Source organism: Alosa alosa, chromosome 12 (assembly GCF_017589495.1).
Source record: "Alosa alosa isolate M-15738 ecotype Scorff River chromosome 12, AALO_Geno_1.1, whole genome shotgun sequence".
Lineage (NCBI taxonomy): Eukaryota > Metazoa > Chordata > Actinopteri > Clupeiformes > Clupeidae > Alosa > Alosa alosa.
In genome coordinates this window covers 23,897,652-23,916,308 of record NC_063200.1, presented here as the reverse complement: position 1 = coordinate 23,916,308, position 18,657 = coordinate 23,897,652, and the positions used below count along the sequence as shown (strand labels likewise).

General features: G+C 38.1%; 1 protein-coding gene across 1 annotated transcript in view; it reads left to right on the top strand.

Moving 5' to 3' along the window:
• Positions 1–18,657, top strand: part of syk (spleen tyrosine kinase) — a 35,703-nt gene extending 17,046 nt beyond the window's left edge. Inside the window, exons 4-15 of the mRNA XM_048258246.1 lie at positions 4,988–5,126; positions 5,573–5,657; positions 6,792–6,829; positions 8,437–8,505; positions 10,545–10,609; positions 10,659–10,720; positions 10,980–11,139; positions 11,540–11,749; positions 12,298–12,490; positions 13,153–13,293; positions 16,164–16,276; positions 17,565–18,657. Coding sequence (XP_048114203.1) covers positions 4,988–5,126; positions 5,573–5,657; positions 6,792–6,829; positions 8,437–8,505; positions 10,545–10,609; positions 10,659–10,720; positions 10,980–11,139; positions 11,540–11,749; positions 12,298–12,490; positions 13,153–13,293; positions 16,164–16,276; positions 17,565–17,640 — 1,351 coding nt within the window. The 3' untranslated portion in view covers positions 17,641–18,657. The remainder of the gene's footprint in view (positions 1–4,987; positions 5,127–5,572; positions 5,658–6,791; positions 6,830–8,436; positions 8,506–10,544; positions 10,610–10,658; positions 10,721–10,979; positions 11,140–11,539; positions 11,750–12,297; positions 12,491–13,152; positions 13,294–16,163; positions 16,277–17,564) is intronic.

Sequence of the window (18,657 nt, the reverse complement as noted above, 5' to 3'; positions counted from 1 at the left end):
TGATGGTTTTCTTAACAATAACCCACAACAGGATCTGCGTTCACATGCACTCTGTGTGAGACAAGTTTTTCTTGCTTGTAGAAATGGCATCCATTGGGGACAAGAGGTACATTTTATATATAATAAATGTATTTATATTATTTATTTATAATTTGAACATACTGTTTACATACATCATAATAAAATGTTTAAAAATAATTATGGAAGTTTAAATTTAAAATGAAAAGCTTTGACGTTTCAAAAATCGCTTAAATTGCAATCTATTGTGTCATAGCATCAACAATTTGATAAATTCACTGCTGTTGGTAAGATTACAACTTTGCTAAACTGGCCCCCAAGTAGGAATTTAACCGATATGCTTCAACTCTGTCAGTGTTGTCACTGCCAGAAACACGATATTGTGGAGCAAGGCTTAATACAGTACATGTCCACGCTAAAAGTTCTACCACTTTTCAGGCTATGTTTTTGCTGGTAACCCATTGTCAGTCAATATTGAAAGTAATTAACTGTGTATAACTGTTTTGTCGTTGACTATGACACCACAGTGAAGTTAGTTTCACTTTGCCTATATGTTCAATTAATAGACAAGTGCAGATGTGTGTGTAGCCTATATACTCTACTTTTCGGTTTAGTAAAGAATGGCTTAGTGGAATACCTGTTCCATAAAGTCTTGCGTACAAGCAGATTCCTTCAAATACACAGCTGACTATCAAAATACTGATGCGCTGTTTGAAGTTGCCCTGCTTGCTGTTAAAGGGAATGACAGATGTCCTCCTCATTGGTTTAAAGGATGTTAAGCCCAAAACACACCCATGACTGATTAAAAACATAAGAGCCACCTTTTTGCGTAGGCACCTGGCGTTTGATAACAAAACCATCCCATGTGGACTGGATAAACCCCTAAATGTATTTACGGCTATTTGCTAGTGACCATGCATTTAAATATCTAAATTAGGGCCCAAAGTGTGTGTGAGAGAATAAGGTGGAGTGAAAGAGTGGGTATGATAATTTCTTAACAACCAACCAACAGCAGGATCTGCGTTCACATGCACTCTGTGAGACAAGTTTTTCTTGCTTGTAAGTGGCATCCATTGGGGACAAAGAGGTACATTTTATATATAATAAATGTATTTATATTATTTATTTATAATTTGAACATACTGTTTACATACATCATAATAAAATGTTTAAAAATAATTATGGAAGTTTAAATTTAAAATGAAAAGCTTTGGCGTTTCAAAAATGTGAAATTGCAATCTATTGTCATTAGCATCAACAATTTGATAAATTCACTGCTGTTGGTAAGATTACAACTTTGCTAAACTGGCCCCAAGTAGGAATTTAGCCGATATGCTTCAACTCTGTCAGTGTTGTCACTGCAGAAACGATATTATTAGACAAGGCTTAATACGAGTACATGTCCCAGCTAAAAGTTCACCACTTTCAGGCTATGTTATTGCTGTTAACCCATTGTCAGTCAATATTGAAAGTAATTAACTGTGTATAACTGTTTTGTCGTTGACTATGACACCACAGTGAAGTTAGTTTCACTTTGCCTATATGTTCAATTAATAGACAAAGTGCAGATGTGTGTAGCCTATACTCTACTCTCGGTTTTAGTAAAGAATGGCTTTAGTGGAATACCTGTTCCATAAAGATCTTGCATTACAAAGCAGATTCCTTCAAATACACAGCTGACTATCAAAATACTGATGCTGTTTGAAGTTGCCCTGCTTGCTGTTAAAGGAATGACAGATGTCCTCCTCATTGGTTTAAGGATGTTAAGCCCAAAACACACCCATGACTGATTGAAACATAAGAGCCACCTTTTTGCCAGGCACCTGGCGTTTGATAACAAAACCATCGAATGTGGACTGGATAAACCCTAAATGTATTTACAGCTATTTGCTAGTGACCATGCATTTTAAATATCTAAATTAGGGCCCAAAGTGTGTGTGAGAGAATAAGAGTGAGTGAAACAGTGGGTATGATCATTTCTTAACAACCAACCAACAGCAGGATCTGCATTCACATGCACTCTGTGGCGAGACAAGTTTTTTCTTGCTTGTAAGTGGCATCCATTGGGGACAAAAGGGTACATTTATATATAATAAATGTATTTATATTATTTATTTATAATTTGAACATACTGTTTACATACATCATAATAAAATGTTTAAAAATAATTATGGAAGTTTAAATTTAAAATGAAAGGCTTTGACATTTCAAAAATAAAACTAAATTGCAATCTAATTAAACCCTTTTTAAAGCTATTGTTCATGCTAAATAGTTAGTCACTATTTCAATATAAAATATAAATATAAATATAAATATAAATAAATATAAAAATAATATAATTGGCACCTAAAATTACATACTCTTGGCCCTGAATCTGATCAAACTGGTCTCAAACAGAAAAGAGTCAAATGGTGTAACTGGTTACACCATTTGACATTCTATTAAAAGCAAAAATTGCAGGCATTATTATGGACAACTATGTACACACTTCACCTTTATGTGAATATTCAAACACAGTTTTTATATTAAATTGAATATTTTATGATTATTATGATTTATCAACATTTTAAAAGGCCATACCATTTGACATGTAACCTAAGCTTGCCTGGCCATGGCCTAAAAACACTATTATGTTACTTTAAAGAGAGTTGCTAACCTTGACTCATAGCAGTTGGGGTCTTGAAGGGTCCTTCTCTATGACATAATTTCCTGTCACATGATTCTCTGACATAATATACAAAATTGCTCCTTAAATGGTGGTTTACACCACTTGACATTTTAAGTGGTTGATGTGACGAACCACGATTCCCCATATTAATTCAAACATTCAGAACAATGGGGTTTCATTAATTGTATTAAATATAGAAAAGTTCTTGTGCAAGATCATGCCAGATTATTTTAGAAGGGATTTTGGAGAGAATTTCAAATTTTTTCAGCAAGTGTAATTATTTGGTTCATGTTTTGTGGTTACACCCGTGTTGACAATTTACCCAAATTCAGTTAAAACTCTTTCAAAATTAAATAAATCCAAAACTTTAAGATTAGGGTTTGATGAAAATGATATTTGATATAATTTGTCAAATTATTTTCAAATTTTAACAATTTTAAATGTATGTAACCCATATGTACACAAAAAAATGAGCGTCACGTCATTGACCCGTTAGTAATTTGAAAATACAAAAATACCCACACAATAATCATGGTATACCAACTTTTAAAAGAAACTACATATACGGTAATTGAAAAATATCCCCAAGAGACAAGAAGTACTATTTTCTGATTGGCTGACAGAGGGCTATTAATTTTGTAATTTCCTATGAAGTACATTGGTAAAAAAAATGTAACCAGCTCCCCATATCAATGAAACAATGATTAGATCTGACAAAAAAGCTTAGCAGCAGTGGAATCAACTGTAACATAACAAACTACCCACCATCATTTCAATGCAATGAAACAATGATTGAACTGACATAAATGAAGCAATACATGACTGACAACATGGGACAAACAGAATATCATCCTGGAATCAACTGTAACATAGCAAACTCTTCGTCTGTCTTCTCCATTATTTCCATACCATGTTATCCATTTCTATCCTGTAGAACTCATGAATCAGTAGGTACTCAAAGTCATGGGGTCAAATTTGTTCTCCTCAACAGACTTGTCTCTAAGACACTCCTTTCAAGCTAAACTGAAAGAAAAGGATAAATGTTTTAAGTTGGGATGAAATCACAAACAAAAAAATTTTTATGCCCATGTCCTTTTGGCAAAGGGTAATGAAAAATGGGATTAACATTTTTATGGACAACTTGCTGGAGTTCACATTTTATGGTCCTTCAAAAAGGAGGTAATGAGATTAGTATTTTTATGGACAACTTGCTACTTAGGTCAACTTTAGAGCTGAATATACTGTAGGGAATTTCCCAAGGGTTATTATCACCCTATTCTTATAAAATAACCCCATGGCAACAAGAAACAGCAAAGAAAAAAAACTTTAACCGACAAAACCAGATTCACCAAGATTCTGGCCTTTGGCTCCTGGACTATGACAAGCATATGTTATTGTCATGGTTATAGGTAGTATATTTAACTGAGAGATGATATTTTGGCTTATTAGAGAAGAAAATTACAGATTTGTCTTAAGTATTTAAGTATTTGAAATACTCTAAATACAATCACTCAAAGTATTTTGTTACAAACTACATTAGATTTGTTCCAATCCTGCAAAATACATAAAATTGAAATACTGCCCGTGTCTGAATATAGCCATTGTTTTTAGGTTACATTGTCTGTATGGTGAAGTTATAATCAGACTTCTAGCAATGCAAAGCAGAAGAATCAGTTGGCAATGGATTGGAAGTGACTGCTTTTCAATCCACATATGTAATGCATTTTCTGGCTATGACAAGATAACCTACATACAATAAGTGTGTCAAATAGCATTAAAGTATATTAAATAAAATATATTTCAATTGGTCTGTTAAAATATGGTTGCCTATATGATTAGCCTACAGAGGAGGAGAAAAGCAAACAGGCATAAAGGATACAAAAAAAACAAATAAAGTAACTTGTTACTTGAGTAATTTATTAACAAAATTGTTTTTTACTTTTACTTGAGTAGATTTCTCAGATTTCTCTTTTACTCAAGTCATTTTTAAAGGGAATAATTGTACTTTTACTTGAGTATAGATGTTCAGTACTCTACCCACCACTGCTCTCTGTGTAATACTGTAGAGTAAGTCTGATGAAGAAGTGAAGCTGATAATTGCACGTTCCATTCAACCTGCCTCCATCTTCTCTTCTCTTCTTTTCTCTTTTCTTGTCTTCTCTTCTCTTCTGTTATCCACTCTCAACTCTTTTCTTTTCTCCTCTTCTGTTCTTTCTCTTCTGTTCTCTCTTCTCTGCTCCCCCTCTCCTCCCTCCTCTGCTATCCACTCACGACTCCTCTCTTCTCTTCTCGTTCATCCAGAATCAGACAGAGGGATAGCAACGGCTCCTATGCCCTCTGTCTCCTCCATGATGGGCAGGTCATGCATTACCGCATCGACAAAGACAAAGCTGGCAAGCTCTCCATACCTGATGGCAAGAAGTTTGACACACTGTGGCAGGTAATAGATTGCATTTGTCTCCTCTGGTCAGTAGAGTTCTTAGAGTTTAGACTTTAATAAGGATTTCTATTAAGTGAGTAAATTAATGTGTTTCATTTGATGGATAAAACCATTACTTTATTATTACAAATGATGACAATAAATCCTACTTTGTTCACCACATGCATGAAAGCATTTCCATTGTTGATAATTCATACTAATAGGATATAAGTCCATATCATGATGTTAGGGTATACCATGCATATTGAGTTCTTGTTATTGCTGAAAAATATGCTAATATCAGCTACTCTATGGCCTAGTTATATATAGGAGGAAATATGCTGTGGACTGTAAAAACTGTAAAGAACTGACATGTTCACACATCTAAGTGTTGCACACAGTGTTAGTAGCATACGTGTTTGTGAAGTGTGTGTGTGTTTGTGTGTCTTGCCTTGTTTCTCTGGCAGCTGGTGGAGCACTACTCTTACAAGCCAGATGGGCTCCTGCGAATTCTCACTGAGCCCTGCTCACGGCCCGAGGGAGCGTCCAACGGTACAGTAGCGTCCCTTCAGTGTGGTCTGATGGTCAAATGGGAGGGGTGGGCTGATGGATAGATGGATGGGTGGATGGATAGATGGATGGTGGATAGATGGATGGTGGATAGATGGATAGGTGGATGGTGGATAGATGGATGGTGGATAGATGGATGGTGGATAGATGGTGGATGGATAGATGGATGGTGGATAGATGGATGGATGGTGGATGGGATGGATAGATGGATGGTGGATAGATGGATAGGTGGATGGTGGATAGATATAGATGGATGGGTGGATGGTGGATAGATGGATGGGTGGATGGTGGATAGATGGATGGATGGTGGATAGATGGATGGTGGATATAATGGAAGGATGGTGGATAGATGGATGGATGGGGATGGGTAGATGGATGGTGGATCTGGATGGATGGATGGATGGTGGATGGTGGATAGATGGATGGGTGGATGGTGGATAGATGGATAGATGGATGGTGGATGGGTGAATGGATGGGTGGGTGGATAGATGGATGAATGGTGGATAGATGGATAGATGGATGGATGGATGGATGGTGGGATGGGTGGGTGGATAGATGGATGGGTGGATGATGGATAGATGGATGGATGGGTGGATGACTAGATAGATGGGTGGATGGATAGATGGATGAATAAATTATGGAAGGATGGATGGATGGGTGGGTAGATGGATGGATGGATGGATGGATGGATAGATGGATGCTGGATGAATAGATAGATGGGTAGATCGATAGATGAATTATGGAAGTATGGATGGATGGATGGCTAGATGGATGAGTGGATAGATGGATGGATGAATGGATGGTGGATGGATAGATAGATGGGTAGATGGATGGGTGGATGGATAGATGAATGGATGGATGAATGGATGGATGGATGGATATATGGTGGATGGATGGATACGGCCATCATTGCTATACATTTTATTATGCAATTCCATGAGTCTAAACCTAATTCTTTCTTAAATCTCAACTACTGGCAACAGCATATAAACTGTACTTACTGTATGTATTGATGAAGTGTATAGACTTTACTAGGAATAAAATAATTTCAGGTGGATGGATAGATTAAGATAGTTGAGTCAAGTATTAACGAACATGTTTGTCATTGGTATGCAGATATAGGCCGGCCAGCTCTACCAAACAACCATCCTGGGGTAAGTGACACATCATTTACAATGTCTTAAGTAAAGAAAGAAAGAGATTTGTCAGTAAGCAAATGATTTGGATATACCAGACCCAAGAGACATCCACTGTTTTTAAAGGAGAAATCCGGCCAATTTTTACATGGATCTTGATCGCTAGATGTTGCCGAGTACTGTCGATAGGAAAAACAACGACCAAAATCTGTGCTACCGAACTGGAGTAACTGCAGTTAATGGCCAGTACTCCCATTGAGCTATGATGCTAGGTTTGGGGGCATCATCTAAACGTGCCTTTTTTGCCTCTTAACAGGCTCAAAATGTCATTAAAAGGTCTATACAAAATAAACAGAAACGATGCATGTTCTACTCATTAGCTGTGAAGAAAGCATCTAGTGTAAATTTAAAGATTTGTTCATTATTTTTGCCATCGACAGTACTCTGTGACGTCTAACGATCAAGATCCATGTAAAAATCGTCCGGATTTCTCCTTTAAGGGGATTTCCAAGCAGTAAACAGCAGTGGTTGAGGAAAGATGTCTCACCTAGTACCAGACTTGACCACTGCTTCTGAAATCCCCCTAAAGATAGGGAGCCTGTCTCTGGCACTAGTAGGCTACCTGCACCACCTAATGTTTTAGGTGATTCCTCATTTGGTTCAGGAGTCTGTTGCCCTGTTTGGTATTCAATAATAACATAAATTGTACTGAACCGAAGGTCTCAAGTCTCCTATCTCCCCTCTCCTTTCCCTATCCTCTTCCATAATTTTGTTAAGAGGACATGGGTCATATTCTCTGACAAATAATTATGTGATGAGTGCACAGTACACTTTAATAAACCATTTACAAACAGTTACTTTAACCATTGACAATACAAGACCGAGAAAACAATGTTAGCAGTGATATATGTGCCATTTTAGCTTGGTTATAAGCAGTTAACTGTACAATGTGAATATGGTGACTTCTTAATCCACTACTGTGTCTACACAATTGCAATACGGCAATAAACAGCCTATTAATAATTAACTCTTTCAGCCAGTCTATGTAGAAACAGAGTCAACATTATTAAGTTTCCGTATTGTTCACAACAGTCTTGAAACAGGGAAGCAATTCTCTCTCCAAATAAATGTGTGCTTATCAACTTCCTGTGCTTGGGAAAAAAAAAACTCTTATTGCTCCTGGAAATCACATGCATGTTGGATAAAGGCTTAAGTGTTGCAAGTGTGATGACAGTGATAGTCTGCGCTGATCACATGACAGGAAGCACCAGTGATAAAGTAGCCTACACAGCCATGAGGAAATGACTAACATTGACTAAGACCACGGACAAGCATAATGGCGGAGTTATGTTGTTTTATATGGTGTGCAGATGTCCGCTCATTACTGAGATTCATAGTGTGATTTACAAAGGCAATATTACTTTTGTTGTCATACCTAAGCATGAAATGTGATGATGATGGAAAAACCATAACAGAAAACAATATCTGTGGACTACATATTTTGTTGCAGAATTAACTAACATCTTCCTACTTTAACATGCACGTCACAATCCTAGTGAATCTAACCGAAAGTATTACAAAGGACTAAAAACGAATAACCCTCTTTCAAAATTGTGGTTTTGTAGCAAGGAGCCACAGGTGGATTACTCACAAGAATCAAATCCTACTCCTTCCCCATACCTGGCTCCAAAAAGGTGCACTAACATGCCATATCCCCCTCCTCTCTCTCTCCACCTCTCTGTCTCTCATTACTGGTGGTGCGGCATGGTTCATCTACTAACTCTCACCATTTTTTTTACCATAAATGGAATTTATTTTCGCTACTAACATATGTGTGGGATTGCCAAGTCTCCCTTATATCTTTCATTAATGTGTTCCTAGTGAATGATATTAACCTCATCCCTTTTAATTATCATTTAATTCCCATTCAATGTTAAGGAAATATTTAGTTTGACACTTACAGTTTGATATTGTGGGTATAGTAATTCCTTTGTAGCAAATGTTGCAGACGCATACTGTACTGCTAATCCTTGACATTTGGTTAATGCATGAAGGTGCATGCACTTTCTAAAATGGCATATATGTGTGATGCCTCTGTAATAGGGGTTGTCAATATTGAAGGCCATGTACTTGTGACTAGTTTGATGACTGAGGATCCCAAAGACTTTCACCTCTGGGGTGGGATTTTAAACACCAGGTTCTGTTCTGCTGTGTTCTGCTACCACAGGAAGTTGCTGTTTCCACAACTGCACACTTCCCCATTTTCTGGCCCTATCATAAACCACTCTAGAATTGTTTTGAATGTAGCAAAAGCTAAGGACATGCTACCTCTATGACTGGAAGTTCTTTCTGGGGCACATGGGATCTATTGTTCTGTACTGGCCTCTTGTGGTCCTTGATAGTGCTTACCCCGTTGAAGGCATAATACAAGGAATACAAGAAACCTGATAGTTTCATAGATGTACAGGACAGTTTTTTTAATGCCATAATTTAAATATAAGATTATGTAATAATATGATTTGATTAATTGATTGATTGGTTCATTAATTAATGAATTACTTAATTAGTATATTCATTTATTACACTTTGCTTATAAGCCATTATTCTTTATGTGTGAAATAATTTCTTACTTAAAATGATCTTACCAATATTATGTAATGCATTATACTCATACACACAGTTAAATTCCCACATGAATGTAACATTACTAGTGCAGTGTGAAATCTGGTTCCACATCATAGTTTATATAAATTAATTAATTGTTTTTTCTATTTCATAATTTATTTAATATTTAATTTTCCAATTTATAAAAAATATTGTCATTTCTGTAAGACTGCACCACTGTAATGCACTCATTCATCTGTGAAACCCTGTTGGCATTTCGATTCTCCATTTGAAATGCAGTTCATTTTCATAGCAAGTTAACATTTTCATGAATCAAAGGAAGCTAATGAGTGAAAGCTTGCTTGTGTGCCAGTCTTTCCATCTCCTCCATCCTGTCTCTCTCTCACGTGTGAACCCTCTGTGTGATGGCTGCCCTCTACTGCCCCCTGAGACTCATCCTGAGACTCCTTTCCTTCATGCCCAGCCACCGCGTGTGTTTACGGAAGACAGATCGGGATGAAAAGCTCAAAAACCATTTTCATCCATAGGTCTTCTTTGCATCGCATCTGTATGGATTCTTTGAAGTAGAATGACTTCATCATCATAAATCGATTTCTTGAATGAAATTAAATGTCTGAGGGATCCATACAGGGTGGCCATGAAGGAAACTGGAACCATTTCCAAAGAGATGCAACCTGATGTGTGTGTGTTGAGCTTGTGTGGACTTTCAGGTTGCATGGAGTCTGATCTGGCCCTCATTGTGTGCACTTTACAGACACATTTTTGTTTGTTTGTGTGTGTGTGTGTTACTGTGTTTGTGTGTGTGTGTGTGTGTGTGTGTGTGTGTGTACTGTATGTGTGTGAGTGTGTGTGCTTGAAGGAGGATGATTTCCAGGTTCAGAAAGTCAAAGTTCCTTCACAGATATGTGCCTAGCTTGTGTGACTTTTCTTGACTGGCCCAGATTTAGAGAAACCTTCACTTTCTGAACTTGAACCTGAATATTATCATTCAGTTTGTGTGTGTGTGTGTGTGTGTGTGTGTGTGTGTGTGTGTGTGTGTGTGTGTGTGTGTGTGTGTTGTGCTCTTCTCTGTCACCTCATCTAATCTACTGCTTTAATTCGACCACAGAAAAAACCCACTCGTAAAACACCAAACGACAATCCTTATGAAACGAGAGGGTCCCAATACTACCGGTGAGGACACATGTTTGTTGGTTTGCGTTGTTTGCTTGTTTGTTTTTAGACCACATTCTCACGCCTTACTTGAGGTGATGATAAGAAGAAAAAGCATTATCACAAAAATGTGTGATGCATTACATTATAGTAATGGGCTAAATCACATCCTTCTCCTCTTTCTCCTTTCCTACCTTTCCTTCTTCTTACCTTTTTCTCTCTTCCTCCCCTTGACCCCCACACACACACACACACACTCTCTCTCTCTCTCTCTGTCTCCCTTTTCTCAATCCTCTTTCACCACCTTGACTTCTCTTTCCTTGTCTCCTCTCGCCCTTATCTCTCTCTCTCTCTCTCTCTCTCTGCCTTACTGTATCTCTCCATGTCATAGATGCCATGCCCATGGACACTGAGGTGTACGAGAGTCCGTATGCGGACCCTGACGAGCTACGGCAGACCCACGTGGACCGCAGTCAGCTGTTCCTGGAGGATGGAGAGCTGGGCTCCGGGAACTTCGGCACCGTCCTCAAGGGAATCTACACCATGAGGAAGTGCGTCTGACACAGTCACTCGGTGGTTTCCCCCCCTGCTGCTCTTTTACCGTAAAAAGCCCCCAAACCGTAGGAACACAGAGGTCATATACCAAAAGAATGAACCATATACAGTGCATGTATGGATTTGAATAGAGGAGAGAATTACAGAGTACACATCACTCAAAATCATCGGTAACCTGTAATTGAACCCAACATACTGTCAGTATGGAATTTATTGTAGAGTAATAGAAAATAATGCAGCTAAATAACAGAGCTAGGCTATATGTTGTGTTATATGTGATCATAATACATTGTGAATAGAAACATTCTTGCAGTATTGCCTTGTGCCAAGCAGAGGCCTCATGCAGAAGAAGGGTTCATGTTGGGCCTTTTTTTTTTTCTTGGTCTGCCGGTGCAGGACCAAGAAGCCGGTGGCGGTGAAGATCCTGAAGAACGACGACAACAACGCGGCGGTGCGCGATGAGATGCTGAGAGAGGCCAACGTCATGCAGCAGCTGGACAACCCCTACATCGTGCGTATGATCGGCATCTGCGAGGCCGAGAACCTCATGCTGGTCATGGAGCTGGCCGAGCTGGGCCCGTTGCACAAGTACCTGCAGAGGCACAAGTGAGTTGTTTGTCTGTTGTTTTACTTGTTTTGTTTGTTTGTTTGTTTTCTTTAATTTTCTTGTTACGAGCAGAGACCTGGAGACCCTCTGTTTGTTTTTGTTTTTCTTTTTCTGTTTTTTCACCCTTTATATTTCTTTTTTTTTTTTCTTTCTTTCTTTCTTGTCTTACTCCTTTTCTTTCTTACATTTTTTCTTTCATTTCCTTGTTGTCTTTCCCTCACTCTACATGTTGACATGTTGATTAAGAGGACCAACATGTATATTTAAACTGAATGCTTGAAGCTTAAGTAGCAAACACCTCAATTTCCCTAGATCAGATAAGACCACTCGTTTTGCTGACCACTCTTTTTGCTGTCTCACGGAGTGAACTTGAAATTCAAGCCTCATAGATCCTCGTAGTATTATGATCCGTTGCTCTTCTTGCATAAGGAACATCCTTCTGGTATTTATGTAACTTACTGTATCCACATTGATGAATGCCTTTACAAATCTTTGAAGAACCAGGTTATCCCTCCAGGTAACCAGTCATGTGTCTTCTTCTCCACAGAATGAGTGTCTCCAGTAAGAACATCACTGAGTTGGTACACCAGGTGTCCATGGGGATGAAGTACCTTGAGGAGCACAATTTTGTCCACAGGGACCTGGCTGCCCGGAACGTGTTGCTGGTCACCCAGCACTATGCCAAAATCAGCGACTTTGGCCTCTCCAAAGCCCTGACGGAGGAGGAGAACTATTACAAGGTTGGCCTGATCCCCCCCTGATCAAATCAGCACTGTTTCTGTTTCTATGAGAAGGTCAGATCAGGTTCACAATGAACTGTTGACCTTAGCTCATGTTTATAATTAAGTGTTGAATTGAGGAAATCAGTTCATGTTCGCTGATAAACGTGCCTCTTCAAAGCCCTCACAGAGAAGGAGAACTATTCCAAGGTTAGTTCCTCTAATGAAGGTAGTTCAGGTACAGGAAAGAGAGCCATAATCAGCACTGGTTTCCCCTGAGCCCTCAGTGGTAGACTATTTACAACTTTAGTACCTGAGACAAGGTCAGTTCATGTTCAGGGTAGTGTTCCAAAATCAGTAACAGTGGCCTCTTCACAGAACTCGCAGAGGAAGTGAACTGTGACAACACAGGCCTACTGTAGATTCCTGAAAGAAGTGCCATAGTTGGAAATACAGTAGGTTCAGTGTGGCCTCTGGTGGATGCATGAGTGAACTGCATTTTGAGTAAGCTGCTTTTTGTTTGTACCGTGTGTGTGTGTGTGTGTGTGTGTGTGTATCCACCCCACCCAAGCAACTGAGAAACTGCCCAGTAGTATCCATAATCCCTGCCACAGAGTACTGGTGTACACGTTAACATTTCTTCTGCTGCCCTTCGGGGCCTTGTCTTCTCTCCTCTTGTCCAGGCCAAAGCTCATGGGAAGTGGCCAGTGAAGTGGTACGCCCCTGAGTGCATGAACTACTTCAAGTTCTCCTGTAAGAGTGACGTCTGGAGCTTTGGGGTTCTCATGTGGGAGGCCTACTCATACGGCCAGAAACCCTACAAGGTACTACATGTCTCTCAGTCGGTTAACATGCCCATGCACTGTATGTATTTCAACCTTAATATTAGATTAAATTAGATTAGATTCAACTTTGCAGAGTACAAGTACAAAGATAACAAAATGCAGTTTGTGTCTAACCAGAAGTGCAAAAAAGCAGAAAAGTGCAATGTGATATACAAAGTATAGACAGGTGGTGCATAAACAGGACAAGAAATAAAGTTCAGTGTAGACAGTAGTATACAGTTAGTTTAAAGAAGGTGGTTTAGAGTAATATAAATTAAATAGAACTATGTGCAGTGTATTACCAGTTACCTTATAAGAACAGAATAAATATGGCTATGTAATATGAACAATGTATGAACTACCTGTACAGATGTGCAATGTGTACATGTGCAATGTAGTAGCAGTACAATTATAATAGTAGTAGGAATAATACAGATATATGCAGTGTATTAACAGAATATATTATAAGAAAAACAGAATAAATATGGATATTCAGTATGAACCATATAGACAGTTATGTACAGTATGTACAGCTATGTGCAGTGTGGTAACAGTTTAATTAATTCTCGGAAATTCATTGAGGGTAGCCCTCATTTTCAGTGATACCGACATTGTGACCACAATGAAATACTACATTATGAAATAGAACACCATTGTTGTAGTGAAATGTACAATACTAACAAAAAGACAACACTATAAGAGAAAAAATAAGAAGAAAGGAAAAATGAATTAAAACAATTCCAGTACATTCATTCTGTATGGTATGAATGGACAGACTGTGTGAGAGAGCGAATGACAGTGTAAGTGTCATGTCATTAACCCATTAATGACTAATAACTAAACTTCCTTGATTAAACTTCCTTGAAAAGGCCCATAGGGGTGTCAGACTGGGGGTAAAACCACTACTGATTATAGGGGCCCAAGGGGAGAGAGGGCCCTTGAAGTCTGGAATATATTTTATTTGATGGAATGAGGAACATGGGGGCCCATCAGGACTGCCTATGCAGGGGCCCAGGATCTTGTGCTACGCCCCTGGCATTGACTTGATATTTGTTGTGAGACCTCTTAGAACAAGTGGCTACTACTAAAAATTGTGGTTGCACATATATATCGTGCCATAATTGGTAGTAAAAGTTGTATTGTTTTAAAAATGCAAATAATCACAAAAATAAGTTCAACTATCATTTGACATTATATGTTAATTTTTTACTGAAATGGCTCACATATTCTTAAAACACAACTGTTCCTGAATCTAACAGCACCAGCCACAGCACCAGCCAACAACTTATAATAATTAAGTTAATATCTCCATGATGATAACTTTCAATGCATTTCTGTGAACATCATAGAAAATAATGCATTCAGAGTTTCTTATATGTCATGTGAACACCTCACTCATTGACTCCCTCTCTCTCTCTCTCTCTCTCACACACACACACATACACACACAGACACACACAAACACACACACACAAACACACACACACACACACACGCACACAGCACACACAGAGACAGAGAGACAAGGTGAGAACAATGTAATCAGACACTGTAACAAAAATGTAAGTGCAGGTACATTTTCAGTTACATACAGCGGCGTAGATATGGGGACTTGTCCCTACCAATATTTTGGGATGACAAAATTGTCCCTACCAATATTTTAGCGAACTCATTCATATTAAGTTTGTTGTGAAGATGTAGCCTATTCATTTTCATATTCTCATAAAGTGCACATCTCCAGGACAACCATTTTAGACATGCTATCATTTGAGTGTCTGAAACCGAAGGGGGATTTATCTGACGCGTACGTGAAAGTGTCAAAGCATATGGCTACTTGTTGCTTTCGTGGCAGACTCAGAGAAGGCAAGCACCATGCGGTTGTGGGGTTGTGTCCCTACCAATACTGAGACCAAATCTATGCCATTGGTTACTTATTTCACCTATTGCAGTCGGTCATTATCATTCATTCGAAATGTTAAGCACAATATAATAGACCAGAACTTAACAAATAACAATATGGACTGCAAAATTGCAATACTGAACCAATAACAAGTAAAATGACAATTTTTCTTTGAGAATGTTTATAATACAAGTCTAGCCTGTGTGTGTAAAATTGTTTTTGATGATCTGAAATTCCCAACCTAGTGTTCTAGAGGTATTTTCATGGAAACTAAAAAAAACAACAACTAACTTAACAACTAAAAAGAAAAATAGCTGCTGTAGCCACATACTTATATATAAAACATTTCAACTGATGTGCTATGCTTAGCTAGTACTTTATGTGCTGCAAAATAATTTTTAAACTTCCACTAAGGATACAGTCTTTTTAAATTTGAGCAGAATAGTTTCCATTCTGTGCCACATAAAAGGTGACAGTGTAGATGACAAAATTAGTAATATCAGTTAGTAGGTTATAATATATGTCATTGTAATAATAATTGTGTCATGTCATATATACTCTAAGATGATTTTTAATTCCACATAGCACAGGTCTGTTTTCTTGCATCTCAGCCTCAAGAAACATGCATCTAAAAACACCATATAACTTATCTCACTTTAGGACTCTAGCCTAAGGCTTCAGCCTCATCAATCTGCACCCTCATACATAAGCAGTGTTCAACAATGAGATGATCAATGTGAGGAGAGATGACTCATCCCTCTCTCTTTCTCTCTATCTCTTGTTGTCTCTCTCCCTCTGTCTGTCTGCCTCTGCCTTTTCCTCTCTTTCTCTCTCCCTCTGTCTGTTTACCTTTGCCTTTTTTCTCTTCATTTCTCTTGTCTGTCTGTCTTTCTTTGTAAATATCTCCCTCTTTCTCTCTCTGTCTCTCTCTGTCTCTCTCTCTCTCTCTCTCTCTCTCTCTCTTTCTCAGGGCATGAAAGGAAATGAGGTCATCCAGATGATTGAGAGTGGACAGAGGATGGAGGCGCCGGCCAACTGCCCCCCAGAGATTTATGAGCTGATGAAAAAGTGTTGGACATACAAGTAAGAGCCTTGCTCATTCTTATTTGGTTGTCTGGTCTGCATGTGATGTGAGCGAGTGTCAGCAACAAAATCAATTTGATTACCATGTTTTCAATTACAATGTCCTAACTAAAAGTGACGCGACGCAGTGCAGTGCGATGCGGCGCAACGTTTTGAGCAGAACTTTTGTTGAATGCTCTGTTTGTGTTTTCTGTCTGGCGCTCACATTGTTCTGCTTTATTGAACAAGAAACATGACACAATATAGCGGTTTATTTAACGGATGGAACAGATTTATTTGGGTGTTCGCATGCAGTTAGGATAACCTTTCAGTGTAGGTGCTACGGAGCTATGAAACTTGAACACCGGGGTTTTACCTCATAGTGGGAAAGGGCCATTAGAAATGTTCACTAAAATCCTGTTAATCACAACTGAAATTTGTGCCACAGAAATTATATTTTGAACAGTATGCAGATGTATATCTCCACAGTTTATTGCTAGTCATAGCCCACAAGCTTTATTGTTGTATCAAGATGTTGTTCATTTCTTTTAGCCTGAACAGTCATTCCGATTTCCAAGCAATACTGCTTCTACATCTCACTACATTTCAGCAATTCACCTCAATATTCAATATGCCCATTCTAATCTAGACATTACTGAAATTAAGATTTAATTTATTGGTTTAACATAGCATTAGGAAAACGTAGTGTTTTTACAGTCCTGAATTTAGTCAAACAACAAAAATAAAACTCATAATTAAGGGCATATATAAGACAAGCTAAAATGATCTAAAGGACAAGTGCAGTAAAAGTATATTATAGTATACAGTTTAAGAGCATGTGGGATAAAAGAGAGTTCATGTGTTCATGTTCAAGATCCGGCTTAGAATGCAGATGCAGCTGCAATTTGGTTTTTGAAGATGTTATGAGTAAAAATGAAAAGTCAAAACTCTGACTTCTGAAGAAGACGCATGGGCGTCAAAACGTTAGTCGGTTTGCACTAATTGAAAATCACTTAAAGCTTTGTGTGCTCCGGTCCTGCTCCTTGGTCCTAGATAGACCTTGGGTCTCCTTATTGACTTCTGCGTCCTGTTCCGTGAGCACCAACCAGGCTGAAGCGCAAGTGACCCCCTTCTAATGTTATCAGTAATGTTATCACTTATATACCCCTCCCCCCATTCAATGTATTTCTGTCCACTCACAAAATAACAGATTGACAGGATTATGCAGGATTATTGGTCAGGGGTGACATCTGTAAGGTGTTTGCATGACTCACAGCTTGTGTTGTCTGGTGTCTTTTATTTTATGCAGGGCGGATGAGAGGCCGGGCTTTTCAGTCGTCGAGCCAAGGCTGAGAGATTATTACTATGACATTGCTGCACAGTGATCCCCGGGCAGGAAGACTTAACTGTACCATATAAAGAGCAATCCGACATTTGTACAAGACTGAAGGATTTACTTTTTTTTCCAAAATGACAGCTGTTGCCAGGAAATAAGAAACTCCTTGTAGTTAATCAAGTTGAAAAGACTGTTAAGATGATAAAGGCAATACATTTGATGTATTTTTAGTTATGACAGATTTGTTCCTTAAATATTAATTATTGTCATATGATATCAATAAAGCATGATTTTCTTTTTTCCATGCTACCTTTTAGTAGTTTTTCATAATTCATAGATGCTTGAGTCTCTCGCTTGTAGTGAAACAATTTACAATTCGGTATGCAATGTTTTATACATGCACAGTAAGATTATGTTTTTGCTTTCAGAACTGCAGTACATATATGCAAATCTAAGTCTGTATGGGTTCTCTTCCTGACATTAGATATGCTATGCAAATATGGGGTACTTTGCTCATTTTACTTTTCTCTGCATTTGTTTTAGCATTTCACAAATATATTGCAATAAAGTCCAGTTTATTTTATGTGCCACTTTCAATGAATACATTTTGCACTGAGGAAAGATATGCAAACTTAAAATACCAAGCTAGTACAACTATACTCATGCAGATGAAGTATTGATGATAATGTGTGTGTTTCTGTGTGTACATTTGAACTTTTGTATAATTTTGTATTTGTAGCAAATGCAGTCGAACACTAGCCGGACAACTATGTTTAACTGCAGTACCAACTTTAATGCTAAAATATTCTATTAACAGAAACAAGTAGAATTTGTACCCTAGTTGGAATTTGTACCCTAGTTTGCTGTTGATGCTACGAAAGGCATGGACTATCTTCATCTCCATACCTCCATACTAGGGTTACACTAGCAATTCATCTTATGAGTGTTATTTAAATGGTATTTTGTTTGGTATCTTGTTTGACAAGGTTCTGGATGCTGAGTGTTAAAGTAGAAATATTTAAGCTGTACGTCTTAAAATCACATAATTGGATGGAACCATACATTT